The 21,283-nt window shown below is 48.0% G+C and overlaps 1 protein-coding gene across 1 annotated transcript in view; it reads left to right on the top strand.

Moving 5' to 3' along the window:
* Nucleotides 1–21,283, top strand: part of usp34 (ubiquitin specific peptidase 34) — a 44,858-nt gene that overhangs the window by 13,306 nt on the left and 10,269 nt on the right. The window contains exons 10-58 of the mRNA XM_053419663.1: nucleotides 2,203–2,295; nucleotides 2,413–2,538; nucleotides 2,628–2,757; nucleotides 3,234–3,364; nucleotides 3,764–4,476; nucleotides 4,964–5,178; nucleotides 5,255–5,373; nucleotides 6,036–6,163; nucleotides 6,256–6,345; nucleotides 6,490–6,585; nucleotides 6,722–6,804; nucleotides 7,652–7,806; nucleotides 8,015–8,128; nucleotides 8,236–8,335; nucleotides 8,534–8,696; nucleotides 8,949–9,075; nucleotides 9,184–9,334; nucleotides 9,421–9,521; nucleotides 9,944–10,153; nucleotides 10,241–10,366; nucleotides 10,479–10,601; nucleotides 10,903–10,986; nucleotides 11,125–11,211; nucleotides 11,339–11,539; nucleotides 11,621–11,703; nucleotides 11,789–11,829; nucleotides 11,928–12,052; nucleotides 12,791–12,943; nucleotides 13,480–13,584; nucleotides 13,710–13,765; nucleotides 14,011–14,315; nucleotides 14,895–15,058; nucleotides 15,179–15,244; nucleotides 15,415–15,561; nucleotides 15,801–15,857; nucleotides 16,046–16,123; nucleotides 16,420–16,514; nucleotides 16,628–16,800; nucleotides 17,563–17,713; nucleotides 17,803–17,881; nucleotides 17,962–18,015; nucleotides 18,550–18,645; nucleotides 18,724–18,788; nucleotides 18,898–18,973; nucleotides 19,605–19,652; nucleotides 20,082–20,147; nucleotides 20,237–20,317; nucleotides 20,583–20,668; nucleotides 21,010–21,178. Coding sequence (XP_053275638.1) covers nucleotides 2,203–2,295; nucleotides 2,413–2,538; nucleotides 2,628–2,757; nucleotides 3,234–3,364; nucleotides 3,764–4,476; nucleotides 4,964–5,178; nucleotides 5,255–5,373; nucleotides 6,036–6,163; nucleotides 6,256–6,345; nucleotides 6,490–6,585; nucleotides 6,722–6,804; nucleotides 7,652–7,806; nucleotides 8,015–8,128; nucleotides 8,236–8,335; nucleotides 8,534–8,696; nucleotides 8,949–9,075; nucleotides 9,184–9,334; nucleotides 9,421–9,521; nucleotides 9,944–10,153; nucleotides 10,241–10,366; nucleotides 10,479–10,601; nucleotides 10,903–10,986; nucleotides 11,125–11,211; nucleotides 11,339–11,539; nucleotides 11,621–11,703; nucleotides 11,789–11,829; nucleotides 11,928–12,052; nucleotides 12,791–12,943; nucleotides 13,480–13,584; nucleotides 13,710–13,765; nucleotides 14,011–14,315; nucleotides 14,895–15,058; nucleotides 15,179–15,244; nucleotides 15,415–15,561; nucleotides 15,801–15,857; nucleotides 16,046–16,123; nucleotides 16,420–16,514; nucleotides 16,628–16,800; nucleotides 17,563–17,713; nucleotides 17,803–17,881; nucleotides 17,962–18,015; nucleotides 18,550–18,645; nucleotides 18,724–18,788; nucleotides 18,898–18,973; nucleotides 19,605–19,652; nucleotides 20,082–20,147; nucleotides 20,237–20,317; nucleotides 20,583–20,668; nucleotides 21,010–21,178 — 6,285 coding nt within the window. The remainder of the gene's footprint in view (nucleotides 1–2,202; nucleotides 2,296–2,412; nucleotides 2,539–2,627; nucleotides 2,758–3,233; nucleotides 3,365–3,763; nucleotides 4,477–4,963; nucleotides 5,179–5,254; nucleotides 5,374–6,035; nucleotides 6,164–6,255; nucleotides 6,346–6,489; nucleotides 6,586–6,721; nucleotides 6,805–7,651; nucleotides 7,807–8,014; nucleotides 8,129–8,235; nucleotides 8,336–8,533; nucleotides 8,697–8,948; nucleotides 9,076–9,183; nucleotides 9,335–9,420; nucleotides 9,522–9,943; nucleotides 10,154–10,240; nucleotides 10,367–10,478; nucleotides 10,602–10,902; nucleotides 10,987–11,124; nucleotides 11,212–11,338; nucleotides 11,540–11,620; nucleotides 11,704–11,788; nucleotides 11,830–11,927; nucleotides 12,053–12,790; nucleotides 12,944–13,479; nucleotides 13,585–13,709; nucleotides 13,766–14,010; nucleotides 14,316–14,894; nucleotides 15,059–15,178; nucleotides 15,245–15,414; nucleotides 15,562–15,800; nucleotides 15,858–16,045; nucleotides 16,124–16,419; nucleotides 16,515–16,627; nucleotides 16,801–17,562; nucleotides 17,714–17,802; nucleotides 17,882–17,961; nucleotides 18,016–18,549; nucleotides 18,646–18,723; nucleotides 18,789–18,897; nucleotides 18,974–19,604; nucleotides 19,653–20,081; nucleotides 20,148–20,236; nucleotides 20,318–20,582; nucleotides 20,669–21,009; nucleotides 21,179–21,283) is intronic.

The raw sequence follows: 21,283 nt of genomic DNA, 5'->3' as shown, positions 1-21,283 counted from the left end.
TGTACAAGCTACTGGATGACCTAAATTTCCCACAGGATTCATAAAGTATCCATCCATCTATCTATCTATCTATGTAGACTGAGGTTTGTCCAATGTGGACTCAGTCTGTCGTTCCAGTATAACACCAGTTGACTCTGGTCCCCTCTGGTCTGCAGGTATCTGTGTAAGCTGTCGGACCAGGAGCTGCGTCAGAGCGCGGCTCGCAACATGGCCGACCTGATGTGGAGCACGGTGAAGGAGCCGCTGGACCCCAGCGCGCTGTGCTTCGACAAGGAGAGCCTGGACCTGGCCTTCAAGTACTTCATGTCCCCCACGCTCACCATGAGGCTGGCCGGACTCAGCCAGATCACCGTGAGTCCCACTCCACTGAGGCCGTGTGGTTGTTCACCGGACTCCTCACAGCAGGAGACAACCGTCCTGGTTCCAAACATGAAACACACACTTTGTTCTTCTGTTCACTCTCAGCTGCACTTTCCTCTCAAACTCAAAGAAAATATTAAAATAATTCAAATATTAAGCCATGAAAGAGTTGAAAGTATTTGAAACAAATACGTTACACACATGTCGTAGTAAGTTTTTCTCACACTAGGATTAACATTGTATTTAAAACCTGGAGAAATCTGTAGTTTTAATCAAGGTACTGGTGCAGTTCTCTCGGCTGCCTGTTGGTGGCGTCATATCCCCTTTCTGCACGTGGACATTTAAGACTGATGCTGTGATGAATGAATGTTCTTGAAAATCAGAGATGATTATTATGAATTCAGCAAAGGGCTTGTGATGTATTATCTATTCATTCCTGGTGTGTTTGTGTGTTTGTGTGTTTGTGCGTTTGTTTTCTCAGAATCAGCTCCACACATTCAACGACGTCTGCAACAACGAGTCCCTGGTGTCTGACACAGAAACGTGAGTTTGTCCTCTTGATCACGAACAAGAGTCTATGCTGAAGAGTAGTAGAGTAATTTGATCAACATTAGACCTGGTGTTATGTATTTTACTATATCAAAATAAAACAATATTATATTATTATTGTACTTTACTGAGATCGTCGCACTCTGTTCGGTTGTATCAGATGCTCCATGCAACATTTCTGCTGTTTTTATTCAGAGACATTATAATAATTACCTTTTATTTAAACAGCACTTTTCAAAACACATTATCAAAGTGATTTAAATGGTTGAAACAGGATTAATGTAAATAAATGTAATATTTAAACAAACTAATGTATTTAGTTAAAGAACAACACATTTAAATACAGCATCACAACAAAACAATGTTAAAATACACAAACAACATGGGGAGGTAAACAAAATGGTGACCGAGGATCAATTAAAGTTCTTTATTTAAAGATGTTTGATTTGAAAGATGATTCTGAGATCGTCCAGTTTCCTTCCTGTGAACAAACCAGTTATAAATGAATGGATGTGATACGACTGGACAGGAAGTGAAAGACACATCCTTGGACAGCGTCTCTGTGCTCACGTCCCACACCGTGCTGTGTGTGTTGTGTCCACCTGAGGACTCACTGTGATTCTGCTTCATGCTTCCAGCTCCATAGCAAAGGAACTCGCCGATTGGTTGATTCACAACAACGTGGTGGAGCACATATTTGGACCCAATTTGCACATTGAGGTGAGACCAGTGATGTGATATGTATGTAAATGTATCGATTTGTTATTACTTTATATTTTCAAATCTCCAGAAGAGACAGAAGAGACTTTTTATCCAGTTTGAAGTCACTCTTTTAGATCTGTGGTTTTTTAATCTATATTTAGAGCAGATTAAGTATTTTAGTTTTGGATCTAAAGTTTTCAGAGAATCAAGCCGAGCAAACGTCAGCGGCAGCTCGACTGGGCTGTGTAGTCCTAACCAGGAGAGGACTACAACTCCCATCATGCCTCACTGCGTCACCATGTCAGCAAACTCAAATGAGACCCCTAGTGGCAGGAAATGACATTGTGTATTTAAGAAAATGTGATTACTCCTATTCAGGTCTTTGGAAATCAATCAAATCAGTTTGGAATGATTAAAGAACTTGTGACCGCGGTAAATCTCATTATTGTGAGATTTACTGCTACGTCACAACCTCACAATAATCTGTCTATTGTTATTGTTCTGCTAGAGAGCCCCCTGGTGGCACAGTTCATTTCCCCCCAGTGCAGCCAACCTGAGGTGTGTGTGTGTGTGTGTGTGTGTGTGTTTCAGATCATTAAACAGTGCCAAGTGATCCTGAACTTCCTGGCTGCAGAGGGTCGACTCAGCACGCAGCATGTGGACTGTATCTGGGCTGCAGCTCAGGTGAGACACTGGACACAGCTTCACTCCTGTTCATTTCTATCCCACTTTTTTAAAGAAACACATTTTCCTTCTCTCCAAATGCGAGATTCATAACTTGTGTGTGTTTTGTGTTTTTAGCTGAAACACTGCAGCCGCTACATCCACGACCTTTTCCCTTCACTCATTAAAAACCTGGACCCGGTGCCGCTCCGCCACGTCCTCAACCTGGTGTCCGGCCTGCACCCCAGCGCCCACACGGAGCAGGTAAAACCACACAACATGGACGAACCCCAGGCTCCGGGTGAACACCAGCGCTGAGTGATCCTCACTCACCAGCTTCCCTCTGTCCTCAGACGCTGTACCTGGCCTCCATGCTGATCAAGGCCCTGTGGAACAACGCGCTGGCAGCGAAGGCCCAGCTCTCCAAGCAGAGCTCCTTCGCCTCGCTGCTCAACACCAACATCCCCATGGGCAACAAGAAAGGTCTGCATTCATTCCACTGTGACGCCGGCTGAGAAACTTTCATTTGATCTGGTACATGTGGTGAGATGTTGGTGGTGAAAGGTCCAGATCACTGTGAGCTCATTCATCTGATAACCTCCCACTGCCTCCAAGGAAACTCTTCAAAATCCTGAACCTGGTGTCAAAGGTCATGTGACCTTAAACACCCGTTTTTGGCCATAACTCCAAAATCCATGAGCTGATTATAGCAGAATACAAATGTCTGCACATATGATGAATCAGTAAATAAAGAGGGACAACATGTCTCAGGAGGTAGAGCGGGTTAGCCACTTCCCTGCAGGTCGCCAGTCTCCTCAGTCTGCATGTCAAAGCCCAAATTGCTCCTGATGTTTGTGTGCGAATGATGATTGATACAGTGATGTTGCACTGTATGAATGTGTCTGTGTGTGTGTGTGTTTCCTGTGTGTTACTTATTGTAGTGTCCTGTCTGTTCTCAGGGTCCCCGGCTGCCAGTCCAGACAGCAGCGACAACAGTGACACGCAGCACAGCGGAGGCAGCGACATGGAGATGGACGACCAGATGATGACCGGCAGCAAGAGGAGCCAGCAGAGGCTGTCTGACACAGAGGTAACACACACACACACACACACACACACACACACACACACACACAGCTGAAGGAGGGAATGAGATGACAAGAGGCAGAAGAAAGATGCTTCTGTCTGTCCACCTCAATCTTCTGCTGCTTCACATGTCTGATTTCACGTCTGAAAACAGCTTCAGACCCTCAGACACTTTCATGATGAATCAGCTCATGTGCTCATCTTACTGTGTTTGCAGAGGAAGACTCTGATCCTGATGCACCTTCTTTACATTCCTTGCTTTTCTTTACATGTTGAGGAACATGTAACATGCTGTGTTCCCCTAGTTTCTACAGGAGACAATTCAAACTCTTGTATCGACCTGATCCCTGACTGCACCACACAGAAGCTGTAGTCTCTAATGTCCCTGTGTCTCTGGTTTCAGGAGTCGATGCAGGGCAGCTCAGACGAGACGGCTAACAGCGTGGAGGAGGGCAGCAGCGGGCCGGGCAGCAGCAGCGGCCGCAGTGAGGCCTCCAGCAACGAGGCCGCCTCCAGCCGAGCCAGCCAATCAGCAGGCAGCCCCGGCAGCGAGATGCACTCTGACGACATGGCAGACAGCGAGGCCTTGAAGGAGGAGGAGGAGGACGATGAAGAGGAGGATGACGAGGAGGACGATGATGATGACGAAGAGGACGAGGATGAGGGGAACCGATCTGCTGCGGAAGGCGGTCAGCAGAAGGAGTCCCGGGAGCAGCCGGAATCCAGGAAAAGGAAAGCGGGGGAGGCGCTTGGCGAAGGGTTGAACCAGGGGGCGGGGCCTAGTGGCACAGGGGGCGGGGCCAAACCCAAGGCTTTGCCCTTCAACGCAGAGACTTCGGCTGTCATGGCCACAGCCGCGTCAGCTTCTGTAGAAGGTCACATGAGGATGATGGACGCCTGCTCGGCCTCAGCCCGGCCCGAGGGGGCGGAGCCACAGCAGCAGCCACTGGACATCGGCCCCTCCCAGATGGTGCAGGGGCCTCAGGAGCCCCCCTGTTTGCCCCGGGCCGGGGACTTCCTGGGAGACGCCCTGGGCAGTGACATTTTTAACTGCCGGCGCTTCATTGGACCACAGCACCATCACCACCATCACCACCACCACCACCACCATGAAGGGTGAGGCCGTCTCTGTCCCTCACATGGTTCAGTAAAAATATGATGATCAAATAATCAACCTTTATTTACATTGCACTTTTCTGAACAAGGCTTCAAAACTTAACGAGAAGTAAAACCAAAACAATTTAAAGATCCAGACGAGGACGTTGACACGAAGCAGAAAAATGAAACTAAATAAAAGCAAATCAAACATTTAAAGACGACTTTCATAAAGACAAACGTTTTACAAGTCAGTCAGAGCCCAGAAAAATTCACTTGTGTTTCACAGTTATTGTATTTAATGTGTAGATTTCTTTTTGATGGTGGTGATAGAACTGCCAGGACGCCTCTGGGGACCATGAATATTCACAGTAAACGATATAGAAATCTTGCCACTGGTGTGATTGTGACTTGGCGGCCATCTTAACTCTTACTTCCCTGGAAACACACTGAAGTTCATACCTGACACACATACTTGCTTTTCTTAAACCACGTCTTCCCCCCTCAGTCCCACGGTGGAGGACATGCTGAGTGCCGACGACGTGAGCTGCAGCAGCTCCCAGGTCAGCGCCAAGTCAGAGAAGAACATGGCCGACTTTGACGGCGAGGAGTCGGGCTGCGAGGAGGAGCTGGTCCAGATCAATTCCCACGCTGAGCTCAGCTCCCACCTCCAGCAGCACCTCCCCAACCTGGCCTCCATCTACCATGAGCACCTGGTGCAAGGTGAGCTGCTCTTAAAGGCTTCACTGTGTGCACGTCCCACAGGAGACAGAGGAGCTGACTCGGTTTGTCTCTGCAGGTCCAGCTGTTCACAAGCACCAGTACTCCAGCAGCCACGCTGTGACCGACATCAACCTGGACAACGTCTGCAAGAAGGGCAACACTCTGCTGTGGGACCTGGTGCAGGACGAGGACGCGGTACAGCTTCTTATTCACTGTTTTTAATTGAATTATTATTTAAACCCATTAAGATCTAAGACCCAGAATGAAAACAATCACCTGAGGTTTTCTGAAGAGCGGAAAGAATTACCAACATTTCAAAAAACATACATTTCTTCCCCTTAGAGACCTGGAATACAATAAAACATGTGATAGCTTTAACATTCAGCTTTTATTAGCATCTATGGCAAATCATTGAGTAGCCCCTGAAGGTCATGGACATTTTTTAATACTGACAAACTCACAGAGACCCTCTTCCTCTTCCTCTTCCTCCAACATGTCTCTTACAGACTGAGTCTCGCTCTTAATCTTCTTCATTATTTTCATCATTGTCTTAATCAATGAAACTCTGAGACAATCGACTTCACTGAAATCCTCAGCCATCGTCTGAAGTGCTACTTAGAGGAAATGTTTTGCAGCGCTAATAAACAAACAAACTACATTTCCCATCAAGCATTCAGCCGTTCCCGTGAGTTCTGTATTTCATCAGTCACATGACAACATGTCAAACACACACATCTCATCCGGCTCTAGAGGGAGGAGCACGTAAACCTCATCAAGGTCTTAAAGGTTATTTATCATATGCTTCTGAAACAAAGAGAGTGAGTCTGACCTGTGGATTGAAATGTTGTTTCTTTCAGATCCACTTGTCTGAAGGTTTGATCAACGAGGCGGAGAAGCTGCTGTGTTCACTCGTCTGCTGGTTCACCGACCGACAGATCCGCATGCGCTTCATCGAGGGCTGCCTGGAGAACCTGGCCCATCACAGGTAGGAGGGACCTGGGATACTCATACTTCCAGAGGTATTCTTTCTTTTCTTCCCCTCTTGTGTTGGATCCTCATCTGTCCATCCTCTCTCAGGTCCGTCGTGGTCTCCCTGCGTCTACTACCCAAACTATTTGGCACTTTTCAGCAGTTCGGCTCGAGCTACGACACCCACTGGATCACCATGTGAGTAACTCCTCCTCCTTCAGTGACCACGTGCTGTAGGTTCAGGTCAGGGGGGAGAAGCTGTAGATTCAGACACTTCCTGAAATCAGAGAAGTTAAGAAATGGATCCGTTTTGCTTTGTGCTGATGTGTTTGTCTCGGTCAGGTGGGCGGAGAAGGAGCTGCACATGATGAAACTGTTCTTCGACAACCTGCAACACTACATCCACGAAGTCCGAGAGCAGCGGCACAAGTTTGCACTGTGAGTCTGTTCGAGAACTTCACCTCCGTCACAGGAAGCTCCTGGTTTCAGCCCTGAAGATATTTGAGATTTACTTGAAGCTGGAGATGAAATAAAATGTTGTTGTTGTTGTCTTCTTCTGTTGTTGTTGTTGCAGCTACAGCCACAGTGCGGAGGTCCAGGTCCGCCTGCAGTTCCTCACCTGTGTCTTCTCCACGCTGGGATCTCCAGACCACTTCAGTAAGACTCAGCTTCATGTAGTGGACTGGTGCCCTGTGTCATGTGACCCAACTGTCCCCTTGGGTTGAATCAAGCTGCACCGAGTTAATGCCCCATGTCACAATGTTTAAAACAAAGGTGATTTCAAAACTCCTGACTCCACCCACTTGCAAACTCAAAGTTCACTGGAAATCTGTTCAGAGAGAAGAACAGCGGCGATCGACTCTAAAATAAACCATCGATCAGTTTTGCTGATTTTATTTGATGGTGGTTATTACCAGCCATGATGACTCAGCAAAAAACAATTCCTCAACCTTCCCTCGTGACATCGAGCTACAGAAAGTTGAATTTAGTTTTTGGTTCTCAAAACATTGGAGACTTGAGAAAAACATCTGGGGCTGGGAGTGAAGAAGTTTGAAGAACTCAGATGGACATTGTAGATACTCCTGTGCTCTGTGTGTGTTTCTGTGAGACTTCAGGCAACGATGTTAAAATAGACCTCATTATGCAACCTGAGCCTCAGACTGCTGAGAACAATGCTCCCGCTGTGTGTGGGTCTGAGAGCAGATTACATCACACTGATGAGGATGGAATAGAACCCGTTCAGTTTGATCGGCCATGGCAAACGTGTGACGATGTTTAAAGCCTCAGACACAGAGGGTGAGAAACCTCAGGTCACAGGAAAGGGTCACATCAACGATTCCTGTCAGTAGGAAAAACTTTTAGCCTTTTCGAACTTGAATGTCGGTTCCAGACACTTGGATGACACACAGTATGGAGGCAGTAGGGAAAGGAGAACCACGGTGCAGAGCAGGTTCCACTCCACTCTCACTGTGTTGGTCTGTAAACGTCTGTCTCCGTCCCTCAGGACTGAGTCTGGAGCAGGTGGACATCCTGTGGCACTGTCTGGTGGAGGATGCCGAGTGTTACGATGACGCGCTGCACTGGTTCCTCAACCAGGTCCGCAGCAAGGACCAGCACGCGATGGGCATGGAGACCTACAAGCACCTCTTCCTGGAGAAGGTAGAGACGAGGACACGGTGTTCGACAATAAGAAGTTTACTCAACCTGTTTAGTTTTAAGTTTGAGGATTTTCTCTGCTCATAGAGTTTCTTGGATTCTTTTTAATATTTCTCTTAAATCCAGTTTGTGGAGAATTATCTGAGCTCTGTGACAGATGTCAGAACATCTGGAGCAGCAGCTGTGTGTTGATCCTTGTCTGTGCCTCCAGATGCCTCAGCTGAAGCCGGAGACCATCAGCATGACGGGGCTCAACCTCTTCCAGCACCTCTGTAACCTGGCCCGCCTCGCCACCAGCGCCCTGGACAACGCCTCCAGCTGCGAGGTGCACACACGCTTCTTCATTTGTTCTTGTATCTTCACCTCAGACCTTCTTCACCCTGTGGTCAGTCGGATCAGATGCTTAACCCTCCCTCTCTCTTGTGTCTCCAGCTGTGTGGGATGGACCAGCTGTGGGGCATCGCTCTGAGAGCCCAGTCTGCCGACATCAGCCGGGCCGCCATCCAGTACATCAACTCCTACTACATCAACGGTCAGTCCCCCCCCCCCCCCACACGTCATGCACTGAACATCACAGAGCTACTGATTGAATTTCATATCTAAGATCTTCTCCTGAAATGTTGTGGAGGTTCTTGATCCGGACGTTACACATACAAATTCCCAAGGATTTTTGAATTTCCCCTTTGACCCTGTGTTGTGTCCTGTGGTGTTGACATGTTGACTTCCACAGCGGGGAAGACGGGGCTGGAGAAGGAGCAGGAGTTCATCAGGAAGTGTATGGAGAGTCTGCTGATGGCGTCCGCTAACCTGGAGAAGGACGCTCACTCCAGCCTGACCAGCATCGAGCGGGGGCTGCTCATGCTCAAGACCCACCTGGAGGCCTTTAGACGCAGGTAGGCCACAGGCCCCCCCCCCACATCTGTTCACATGAGGACTCACTGAGGTTGAGAACTTCAGGGTTGTGTCTCAGTCTCAGACGGGACCCGGTTGCCCGCGGCCTCCTCCTGATTGGTTCTTAGCAGTCACAATGTTCCTCGTTCGTTTTTCATTTTAAAACCAGAGTATTATCGTGGAGGTGGCCACGGAGTCACAGAACAGTTTGTCCAGCACTGACCGTGTCTCACTCACCATGTCCGGCTCCTCAGGTTTGCGTACCACCTGCGGCAGTGGCAGATCGAGGGCACGGGGATCAGCAGCCACCTGAAGGCTCTGAGCGACAAACAGTCTCTGCCTCTGAGGATCGTGTGCCAGCCGGCCGGCCTCCCTGACAAGGTGACAACACAAACCCTCCACGATGCAGCTGACGACCGGAATCACCCTGTTTGTCGTCAGGTGAGTGGATCCAGCCCGGGTTCATGTCGGTGTGTTGTGTTTCTGCAGATGACGATCGAGATGTACCCCAGCGACCAGGTGGCCGACCTGCGAGCGGAGGTGACCCACTGGTACGAGAACCTCCAGAAGGAGCAGATGAACCAGCAGGCTCAGCTGCAGGAGTTCGGCCAGAGCAGCCGGCAGCCGGCAGACTTCCCCGGTAAAGAGCTGCAGCCTCTGTGCCTTTGACCCTTTGTTCTGAAAGCTGCTGCCTGTGTGTGACGTCTGTCCCTGTGTGTCCTCCAGGGGGTTTGATGGGACCAGTCAGGATGATCTCCTCCGGCCACGAACTCACCACCGACTACGATGAGAAGACTCTGCATGAGCTGGGCTTCAAAGACATGCAGGTAACAGCCGGAGATATTTCTGTGTCTCTGAAGAACCAATAAAAAGTGATGAAACCTGAAGCCTGGTTAAAAGATCCACTGGGTCCATTTAATCCTTTTAGCTTAAGTGAAAACATTCTTGTGAAGCTGATGTATCTGGAACACAGAGGGAAATGAGCCTTTCTGCTTGTTCTGCTTGTTTTGATTAGAATTCTAAGGTCTAATCTTGACCAGTTGTCAAATTCAAAGATAAATTAATTTGATTTGAGAGGTCAAAGGTCACAGTGAATGTGGACTGAGACTAGACTGGCTGGCGGAGGCACTCGGCCAGGGGGCAGAAGTCTTTTCTCTGTGTGTAGTTGGATAGAAACTGTCACAATGAACTGACGTTGTACAACACAGATGTGTCATCACAGGGTTGTGTTGGTGTTTCTTCTTCCCAGATGGTGTTCGTGTCTCTCGGAGCTCCGCGGAGGGAGAGGAAGGGGGAGGGCATCCAGCTGCCGGCCTCCTGTCTGCCTCCTCCTCAGAAGGAGCACATCCCCATGCTGCTGCTCCTCCAGGAGCCTCACCTCACCACACTGTTCGACCTGCTGGAGATGCTGGCCTGCTTCAAGCCGCCCAGCACCGAGAAGCTCCACGAGAGCCCTGAGGTGAGAGATTTAAACTTCAACCCTCAGAAAACCAAACTGAATCATCTTCTTCTGTAACCGTGGAATTCAACCCTGTGCTTCCTCTAGAGCGCTCGGTGTGAGGAGCTTCACCTCCACGCAGAGAATCTGTCTCGTCGGGTCTGGGAGCTGCTGATGCTTCTTCCTACGTGTCCCAAGATGCTGCAGGCCTTCCAGAACATCTCAGAAGACTCGGTCAGTCGCAAAAAAACAACCCTCACAAGCTCTCATGGCCGAGCTCACAGATTCACTTTTCTCCTGCTGTGATTTAAAGTCAAACACTGAATACCTGTGTGTGTGTGTGTAGAACGGGGAGGGTCTGTGCTGGAAGGAGCTGCTGAGGATTAAAAGTCCACACAAGCTGCTGTACGCTCTGGAGATCATCGAATCTCTGGGCAAACCCAACCGACGCATCCACAGGGAGTCCACCGTAAGAGACACACTTCACACATCACAGCATCAAACTGCACAAATGGGACCTGTTTGCTTATTTGAGGATTTTTAAATCGTCTCATTAATTTCCCAAAAAAGCCAGAGCACAATTTGTTTATCTCACCCAAACACAAACGAAGTTTTCAACAAAAAACAAACCGACACACATTTATTTAACGTCTACTTTGATTTTTATTATTTATTATGATATATTATATACACACACATTGTGTCACACATTGTGGGTTTGTGCTTGTTCCTTCTTGTGTCTGACTGGGACCTGACGTGTGTGTTTCCAGGGAAGCTACAGTGATCTGTATCCAGACTCTGACGACTCCAGTGAGGACCAGATAGAAAACAGCAAGAACACCTGGAGCTGCAAGGTATGACGCAGCACTGACACAACTGACACCACCGACACCAGTGACACCAGTGACACCACCGACACCACTGTCGCCAGCAGCTGAAGAATCCCTCCGCTCACTGGTGACTTCTGTTCTTTCTCTTGTTCTCTCCTGAAGTTTGTTTCCTCCGGAGGTCTTCAGCTGCTCCTGGAGATCTTCAACTCGGGCATCCTGGAGCCCAAAGACCAGGAGTCCTGGACGGTGGTGAGACAGCGTGGGCTGAATAAAAGAGTTTAGATTTCAGTCTCAGCTTTTCAGGGCACAGCAGAGTAAAGAATGAAATCACATCTTCATATCACAGTGTTGTTGATGCTCTCTGGTTTCTCCTCAGTGGCTGCTCGACTGCCTGGCCTGCCTGCTGAAGCTCATCTGCCAGTTTGCCGTGGACCCTGCGGACCTGGACCTGGCCTACCACGACGTCTTCTCCTGGTCCGGCCTCGCTGACAGCCAGAGGAAACGGGCGTGGCCGGGCAAATCCCGCAAGTCCACGGTGGACCACGGGAAAGGTCTGCACATCCCTCGGCTGACGGAGGTAAACACGGCCCGGCTGGAGGAGCAGAGATCTGATGTGTTGTTGTGGATCCTCCTCTGATGTGTGTGTGTTGGGTTGCAGGTGTTCCTCAGCCTCGTGCAAGGCACCAACCTCATCCAGCGTCTGATCAACGTGGCCTACACCTACGACAACCTCGCTCACAGGTGACACTCACTGTAAAGAAAAGTATGGGATGATTGAAGAGTGTCATTAACACACTAACACTCATTCTCTCTGTGTGTGGTGTAGAGTTCTGAAGGCCCAGTCTGACCACAGGTCGCGACACGAAGGTGAGAAACTCTTCTAAACCATGTTCACACGGGAAGTCAACACGTTTCTCACATGGAGGAAACTTCAGGTCTGTTACTGACCCTGTGTTTACCTGCAGTGACTCACTACTCCATGTGGCTGCTGGTGAGCTGGGCCCACTGCTCCTCCCTGGTGAAGTCCAGTCTGGCCGACAGCGACCACCTCCACGACTGGCTGAAGAAACTCACCCTGCTGGTGCCCGAGGTGAGCCAATCAAAACGCCCACAGGCCCCACAGAGGTCTAGAAGTGATCCTGTTATTAATACGTCAATCAGCTACTGGTGGACAGGCTAGCTGGTTCCCTTTGTTTCCAGTCTTTATGCTAAGCTAAACAAATATGCTGCCAGAGAGTGAATGAGCGTTTCTCCCCTTTTCTGTTAAACCAGACATTTTATTTATTATTTTGGAGCGTTACATTTAATACAGTATAACGAGTGCATTCAAACTTATAGTGTCAGTCATAGACAGAAAACTGACGGCAACAACTAGATTAAAATTAGAATCTGGCAAATACAGATATTAGGGAGTAAAATATTTCCAATATCTATATCAACTGATAAATATATTTAAATACAATTTTCAGTGATTCCTGACATGTGGTTATAAAACCTTTATGACAAAGAATGGATATGAGGCTTGATATTTTGCAGTTTAACTCTAAACCAGATATATGGAACTCTGATCAGGAAAATAAAATAGTTTTGATGTCAAAGATGGCAGACATTATACATCCTGGGAAGTACAAGTTTTCCTATCTGCAAACATAATCAGCTGATGTTTGTTGGCTAGCTGATAAACGGGTCTGGCTCTAATTGAGATGTAGAACACAACCAAGTCCACCACATCGTCACGTGATCTTCACTGACTGGATGAGTTCCTACCCTTTGTTTTCATCGGGTTATTGTGTCATTTGTTCATCGTTGTTGTTGTTGTTGTTGTCAGCCGGCAGTGAGACACGAGGCGTGTAACGGCCTCTACAAGCTCTCCTTGTCGGGACTGGAGGGAGGAGAGTCCATCAACAGATCCTTCCTGCTGCTCGCCGCCTCCACGCTGCTCAAGTTCCTGCCTGACGCTCAGGCCCTCAAACCGCTGAGGGTGAGTCACACACACAGACACACACACATACACACACACACAGATACACAGACATACACACCTGTTCTCACCCTCGTAGAAAGAACCCATTACATACAAAGGAGGTTTGTTTGCGAGCCACACTCTGTGCCAGGAGTCCTCAGGGACGATGACCTGACTCAATTTGAGCTTTGCTACAGTGAACTCAAGTCTCTGTGAGACATTGTCCCTGTGGTGGGATGGATGCTCAGAGACGCTGGGACACACTGGGACACACTGGGACACACTGGGACACACTGGGACACACTGGGTGCAGACGGATGCTGTTTGCAGGAATGGTTTTTACCCTGAGAAGGTTTTGTTTCCATTTCACCCGTTTAGCTTCGGAACCTTTCACACCTGATATCTGGTTCAGACTAAACTGAAAAGCTAACGCGGTGTGAAAGAGTCTCCAGCTGGTTGTTTATCACTTAACTTCCTGTCATTAGGATGCTCCTCAGTAAAGAACGTGTGGACGCTGCTATGAACCAGAGTTTGATTGTGCCGTGTGCCTGCAGGTGGAGGACTATGAGGAGGAGCCTCTGTTGAGGACGGGCTGTAAAGAATATTTCTGGCTGCTCTGCAAACTCATCGACAACATCCACGTGAAGGACGCCAGCCAGGTTGGTCAGCTGCTCCACGTGTTGTGTGTCTGCAGTGTTGGTGTTTCATGGAACTGTGTCTAGCGTTGGTCTGTTTGAACTCACAGAAGGTCTCTCCCTCTCTGTCGCTGGCCGGCGCCATGCAGACCACGCTGCTGGACCTGGACGCTCTCGCCCGACACCTCGCCGACTGCATCCGGAGGTCAGAACACTCCATTCTTCCCGTGTGTGTGTTTGACGCTGGTTTATTTTTATAGTTGTTGCAAATGAAGTGATTTAAAATAATCTGGATTAACGACCTGACAGGTTTTTGCAGGTTTCCAACCCGTCAGACTTTGTTGGGCGGATGTTCAGTTAACGTTATTACTGTTACTGCTCAGTTTGAGACTTCAAATCAAAGGCTGTAGAGAAGAGACATGTTTAATATCGGTTGTGTTCTTCTCCCAGTCGTGAGATCCTGGACCAGCAGGACGGCCTGATCGAGGACGACGGGCTCACCGGCCTCCTGCGTCTCGCCACCAGCGTCCTCAAGCACAAGCCTCCCTTCAAGTTCTCCCGCGAGGGGCAGGAGTTCCTACGGGACGTCCACAACCTCCTCTTCCTCCTGCCCAGCCTGGCCGACCGCGCTCAGCCCAAGTGCAAGTCCCACGCCGCCCGGGCCGCCGCCTACGACCTGCTGGTGGAGACGGTGAAGGGCTCGGTGGAGAACTACCGGCTGCTCCACAACTGGGTGATGTCTCAGCACATGCAGGGTGAGGACACAGGCTGCTGCATGAGAGGACAGGAACAGAGCCTCATCACAATGTGACATCTGAAACGCCATGAATTTCTTTGCTATTTAATTTGAATATATATTTCAATGTGATAGAAATCATTTATAAGAGCGACGCTGTGATTTATTCCGAGTCCTGTTTCTGCCACGTGATCAGAGCTCGTCCAGCGTCCCCTGCTCGTCCTGTAGGACACTCGTCTGCAGGCTTCACTCTGTGTCTGAAGTCCTGAGGGACGATGATCCGACTCAATTTGAGCTTTGCAACAGTGAAATCTGTCTTCGTCCACCAGCCGTTGTCCCTTCAGGTGGGATTGATGCTGGACAGACAGAACAACCGGAGCTGAAACTTTGAACCTTCTGTAAACGGACATGGACATGTTGGTCCTTGTCTCCACGTGCACCTCAGTTCTGCGTCTGTCACGTGTTTCAGTAACTTCTGGAGGATCTCTGGCTGTGTTCTCACATGGACTCATTAGCTTCAGGTCCGGAGCCTCCTCTCTGGTTGTCTCTCTGAAGTCATCTATAAAGTACGTGGTTAAACCTCGTTCTCCTCCTGCAGCCTCGCACGCCCCGTACAAGTGGGACTACTGGCCCCACGACGACGTCCGGGCCGAGTGTCGCTTCGTGGGTCTGACCAACCTGGGAGCCACCTGCTACCTGGCCTCCACCATCCAGCAGCTCTACATGATCCCTGAGGCCCGGCAGGCCGTCTTCACCGCCAAGGTCAGAGCCTCGGGGGACGGACAGGAAGCTGCTCTGTCTCAGAAAGAGAAATCTTTCACGTTCAAGAAAGAGTGTAGATTCTCATTGTGTGTGTGTGTGTGTGTCTTTGTGTGTCTGCAGTATGCGGAGGATATCAAACACAAGACCACCCTGCTGGAGCTGCAGAAGATGTTCACGTATCTCATGGTGAGTTTGTTCCTCTCAGGTTTTCTATTTACCGGTTCCTGCTGGGTGCTGAGTCGTTCATGTCTGTGGTTCATGTCTGTGGTTCATGTCTGTGGTTCATGTCTGTGGTTCATGTCTGTGCTGTGTGTTTGATTCTTCGTCTGACACCTGTCCTCACCCTGTGTGTCCAGGAGAGTGAGAGGAAAGCATACAACCCCCGACCCTTCTGCAAAACCTACACCATGGACAAACAGCCGCTCAACACCGGGGAGCAGAAGGACATGACGGAGTTCTTCACCGACCTCATCACCAAGATAGAGGAGATGTCTCAGGAGCTGGTAAACCTTCTTCTTCTGACTCTTCTTCTTCTGACTCTTCTTCTTCTGACTCTTCTTCTTCTGACTCTTCTTCTGACTCTTCCTCCTCCTCTTCTTCCTCCTCCTCTTCCTCCTCTTCCTCCTCCTCTTCCTCCTCCTCTTCCTCCTCTTCTTCCTCCTCTTCTTCCTCTTCTAGTCAAGGTTAATAAAAATGTGTTTCTGTCGTATTCATGAATCTTCTTGTTTTTCTTTACTCTCAGAAAAACACAGTGAAGACTCTGTTCGGAGGCGTCATCACCAACAACGTGGTTTCTCTGGTGAGTCTGAGATTCATTTGATTTGAGGATTATTGAAATATAAAAGTCCAGATTTTTGTATTTCTAAAATGAGATGTTGTGAGGACGCAAGCTCAGCCTCTTTTTTTAATCCCTTCTTTATCCTGCTTTATTTACATAGAGTCAAATTTACCTTTACCTTTAATTATTAAATAATGTTTGTCGTGCAGGACTGTGACCACGTCAGTCAGACGGCCGAGGAGTTCTACACAGTCCGATGTCAAGTGGCCGACATGAAGAACATTTACGTGAGTATGAACACAAACTCTACTGTGGACAGATCAGGGTGTTTGTTTCCAGCTCCTACACAAACACGCCGGTGACACGTCTCACACACACACAGAAAACTGAGATGCAAAAGACACAAAAGAAGCTCCTGCTGTTTTCTCACATGGACTCACTGGAAGAGCTCCAGAGCAGCTGACTCGGACCTTCACCCTAACAGCCCCTCTGGAACGGTTCAGGAACCTGTCCGGGCTTCAGTGCAGCTCTTCAATATTCAACAGCAAAAGTTCTGAACAGATTCTCTCTGTGGTTGGTTCAGGAATCCCTGGATGAGGTGACCATCAAGGACACTCTGGAGGGCGACAACATGTACACCTGCTCCCAGTGTGGCAAGAAGGTCCGCGCTGAGAAGAGGTGAGAAACGAGCTCTGATTGGTTCAGTGGCCTCTTAGAAATAAAGCTGCTCGGCTCCTTGAGTTCCCTCCAGGTCATCGGTCTGACCCGCTCTCTGCTCCTCTATCTCACAGAGCCTGTTTCAAGAAGCTGCCTCGCATCCTGAGCTTCAACACCATGCGCTACACCTTCAACATGGTGACCATGATGAAGGAGAAGGTCAACACGCACTTCTCGTTCCCCCTGCGGCTCGACATGACGCCTTACACAGAGGACTTCCTCATGGGCAAAGGGGAGCGCAAGGAGGGTTCGTCTGCTCACTGACAACCTGCAGGATTTATGGGAAATCAAATATGTACAGTGGTGGCCAAAATTATCAGAACACTTTGCATATTCAAGAGGTTTCAGTTGTTTTTGTTGGATGGGTCATTAAAATACCCAGTAAACAAATGAAATATCTACAAAGTCATCAATTATGTTCTATAAACTATAGAATAGAGCCATCATAAGGAGGTTTAGGTAATTTCCTTACAAAAACAAGCTAGGCTGGAGTTAGCGCTGCATAGCCAAGGACTTGAGATGCAGTCCAAGAACTGTAGAGTAGACTTTAGACCGCCATGATCACCAATCACACCAGAACCGAAAGGGGGGAGCTAGAAAAGAGATGAGATGAGATCAACACCACAATGACTGATGGTGCAACAGTGTCTTCAAGAACCTGAACCCCAGACAGCAAATTTGGGGCGAGTATTGAGATGTGCTGCTGTAATTGCTGCAAAAAGGTGGAAATACTAAATATTAAAGTTAAAAGTGGATAAAAACAGTAGAAATCACTTCATCTGTTATTTATTTGTGCTCAGAGCAACCATCTGCATGTTTCATGAACATTATGAAATTCAATCATGTTTTTGAGGGTCAATTTTGTCAGATCCTAAAGGTGTTCTAATGATTTTGGCCCCCACGGTATATTATTACTTTCTGTTGAAAACCGAGATCCCTGCACACTGCTCCAGATGAAACTCACCGTGTTGTGTTGTTGTGTGTTGTTGTGTGTTGTTGTGTGTCGCAGGTTTCCGGGAGGACGGCGAGGCGAAGGTGACGGAGAGCTACGAGTACGACCTGATCGGCGTCACGGTGCACACGGGCACGGCCGACGGGGGACACTACTACAGCTTCATCAGGGACATCGTGAACCCACACGCCTACAAGAACAACAAGTGGTGAGGGGGGGGGGGGGGGGGGGGGGGGGGGCGGCTGCACCAGGACTCATGTTCCAGTTCTGTGTATTAAACCAGCGCTCTGCTCACAGGTACCTGTTCAACGACGCGGAGGTGAAGCCCTTCGACTCGGCCCAGCTGGCGTCCGAGTGCTTCGGAGGAGAGATGACGGTACGAGCTGCCGTCCAATCAGAAGCCTCGATGTTCCACCTCTCACCTTTGATCTCACCCACTCTATCTTCTCCTTTCAGACCAAAACCTACGACTCAGTCACTGACAAGTTCATGGATTTCTCCTTTGAGAAGGTGAGGACTTTTATAACGTTTATTTAATTCAAGTTAAAACCAGCCAGACAGATTAGATTAGATTATTAGATTAGATTCAACTTTATTGTCATTGCACAGTACAAGTACTTATACAACGAGATGCAGTTTAGCATCAAACCAGAAGGGCTAAAAAAGACAGTAAAAGTACAGAGTGTTGTTCATAGTGGAATATGTAAATAAATAGGAAGTAAAGTTAGAAATATAAATGGAATATGAACAGTATTAAGAGGTAAGGTATGATATAAGAATGATGAATACACTATGAGCAAGATAAATATACAAATATGAATACACTATAGGTGGGATAATACAGTAGTAGAAAAAATAAGTCTAGTGCAAATGTTCAGTGGCTGGAGGAGGGTGAGTGGCAGTCCAAGCCAGGGTGGAGAGGGGAAGTATAGTCACTGGAGAAGGTGTGTAGGTGTGTGTGTGTGTGTGTGTGGGGGGGGGGGGGGGGGCGGCTGCCATCACTGGTGGTGGAGAACCTAACTATGAACTCTGGATTGTCCTCAGACGCACAGCGCCTACATGCTCTTCTACAAGCGAGTGGATCTGGAGGAGGAGAACGGGAAGGACTTCAACTTCGACGTCTCTCCTGATCTGCTCGAGGTAACTTCCTCCACGTCTAGATGATTCAAGTCCTTTTGTTTTCACCCTGAAACCCTCTGACCTGTCTGTGTCTCTCAGTGGATCTGGCACGACAACATGCAGTTCCTCCAGGACAAGAACATATTCGAGCACACCTACTTCGGGTGAGAATTCAAAGAGATGGAAAATGAAATCATAATCGATGCCCACACATGGATATCTGCTCACGTTCGACTGCACAAGTCTCAGTCTGGTTTTGTCTTTTCTGTTCAGTTTCATGTGGCAGCTCTGCAGCAGCATCCCCAGCACTCTGCCCGATCCCAAAGTCGTGTCCCTCATGACGGCCAAGGTGAGGAACCCACACCGGGAAATATTTATATAATATATCATTCGTTTTTAATTTTTGAAGTTGAATTCCGGAAGGGGAGTTGGTCCAGTTCCTGTTAATCTGATGAAGTGAAGACAAATGTGTTTGACTCACTCACTGTCTCATGTGTTATTTAAAATATTCAGACGACTTTTTTACTCTGTACTTTAATGCATTAGAGGGGAATTATCAGTTTTTTTAGTTTTTAGATAATCAACAATCAGATTTCAACCCAAATGGACAATAACACAGAAAAGACGACACTGGTTGATTGTGTGTCGGTGCAGATCACACACATCACATCATGTGACCTCCGTGACGAGAGGACACTCACAGATCTTTTCTTGTTTTCGCCTGTTTTTAGTCGATTTGTTTTTTAATTGATTTAAAGTCTAAAGTGAAATTGTCTTTAAACTATTAATGTCGGTAAAAGTGAATTCTGAGGAAACTTTTAACTTTTACACTTGAGTTGTTTCTAACTCACGTCTCTGTCGTTCTACTGGAGTAAAGAACGTGTGGACTTTTCCTTCCTGTGGTTCAAATGACATCTGCACAAGGTGAACGAGGGAAAGTGAAGATTTGTCTGAATGTGAATCGTCTTTTTCTTTTCCAGCTCAGCACATCATTTGTTCTTGAGACTTTCATTCACTCTAAGGAGAAGGTAAGTCACCTTTCAAATTATTATTAACATTATTTAGATATTTACTGTGAGTTTATGGTCAAAGAGTGGATCCTACCAGCAGGTAGATCTATACCATCTAGAGAGGAGTGACAGGGCGTAGAACGTCACTCAGTAGATGTCAAATCCCACACACCACGTCTGATTGTCTTCATCAGGATCCATGAATTATTCTTATCAGTGAAAATATAGAAACAAATAAAGAGAAACATCCTAACTCACAATGTTAAAGAAATAAAGTCTATGTCTCATCCTATCACCAAGTTCAGAGGAAATCTGTGAAGTGTTTTTTATTTAATCCTGCTGACAAACAAACCTCTTTGGTGGAGGAAACGATTGTCAGATTGTGTGTCTGTATTCATACTGTGTGTGTGTGTGTGTGTGTGTGTGTTTGTGTGTGTGTGTGTCCAGCCCACCATGCTGCAATGGATCGAGCTCCTGACCAAACAGTTCAACAACAGCCAGGCCGCCTGCGAGGTTTGTTCACAGCTCTTTTATTTCCCCACCGTGCAGAAGGGTTTTGTTTCCGAGACGCACTGGAAACCAGTTGTGTGTCTCTGTTTCAGTGGTTTTTGGATCGAATGGCTGACGACAACTGGTGGCCGATGCAGATCCTGATCAAGTGCCCCAACCAGATAGTCAGACAGGTGAGTTACTGGTCAGGGTGAGTGCAGGTCTGGAAGTCTTCTGGGAACAGACGGCCCCTGACTGCACTAAATGTTCAAATCTCTCTGAAATGGATTCTCATGCTCATTGGGACTGGGAAGCCACGGCCCCCCCCACATTAGAGTGAGAGAGTGGGTTAACTTTGTTATAAGTTAACGATATGATGGTAAAACTCTGTGTTTTTAACAGGTTGTGTTAACTACATACAAACTCTATTGTAACCTAATGTTTCCCATCAACTTCCAGATGTTCCAGAGGTTGTGTATTCACGTCATCCAGAGGCTGCGGCCGGTTCACGCCCACCTCTACCTGCAGCCCGGCATGGAGGACGGGTACGTGGCTCCTGATTGGTCGTTTTAGCCAAATGGTTATTTCAGAATCAAGTTAAATTTTGAATACCATGTTCTGAACTCTAAGGGTTTCCACAATGTGGGTCCAGAGAACGTAAGAAGCCTTTTTCTGTTTTTAAACCTTGAACTGTAAATAATTCCACGACTTCAGAGACTCATCAGACGTCAGTGTAGTTGTTCCATCAGAGGTGTGAAGCCCCCCCCCCTCAGCTGTGTCTGTGGAGTCTGATGGCCACAGAGATCTGGAGAGGAGCCGTGTGCCGAGGGAAGTGTAATTGAGTCTTTGATGGGATCTAAAGGTCTTGTCCCCTCTGGTGTCTCAGCTCTGACGACATGGACGGACCGGTGGAGGACATCGGGAGCCGGTCCTGCGTCACGCGCTTCGTTAAAACCCTCCTGTCCATCATGGAGCACGGAGTCAAGCCCCACAGCAAACACCTGACCGAGTACTTTGCTTTCCTCTACGAGTTCGCCAAGATGGGAGAGGAGGAGGTGAGTGTGTAGAAAATACTCATCTTAGAAAGAGGAGCAGCTCAAAGGGGACGTGAACGTTCACAGATGAATATCAGTGATGATGACAACACACAGATTGTGTGA

This window comes from Pleuronectes platessa, chromosome 3 (genome assembly GCF_947347685.1).
Source record: "Pleuronectes platessa chromosome 3, fPlePla1.1, whole genome shotgun sequence".
Lineage (NCBI taxonomy): Eukaryota > Metazoa > Chordata > Actinopteri > Pleuronectiformes > Pleuronectidae > Pleuronectes > Pleuronectes platessa.
Note: the sequence above shows the minus strand (reverse complement) of the source record. Positions and strands in the feature narration are given on the sequence as shown.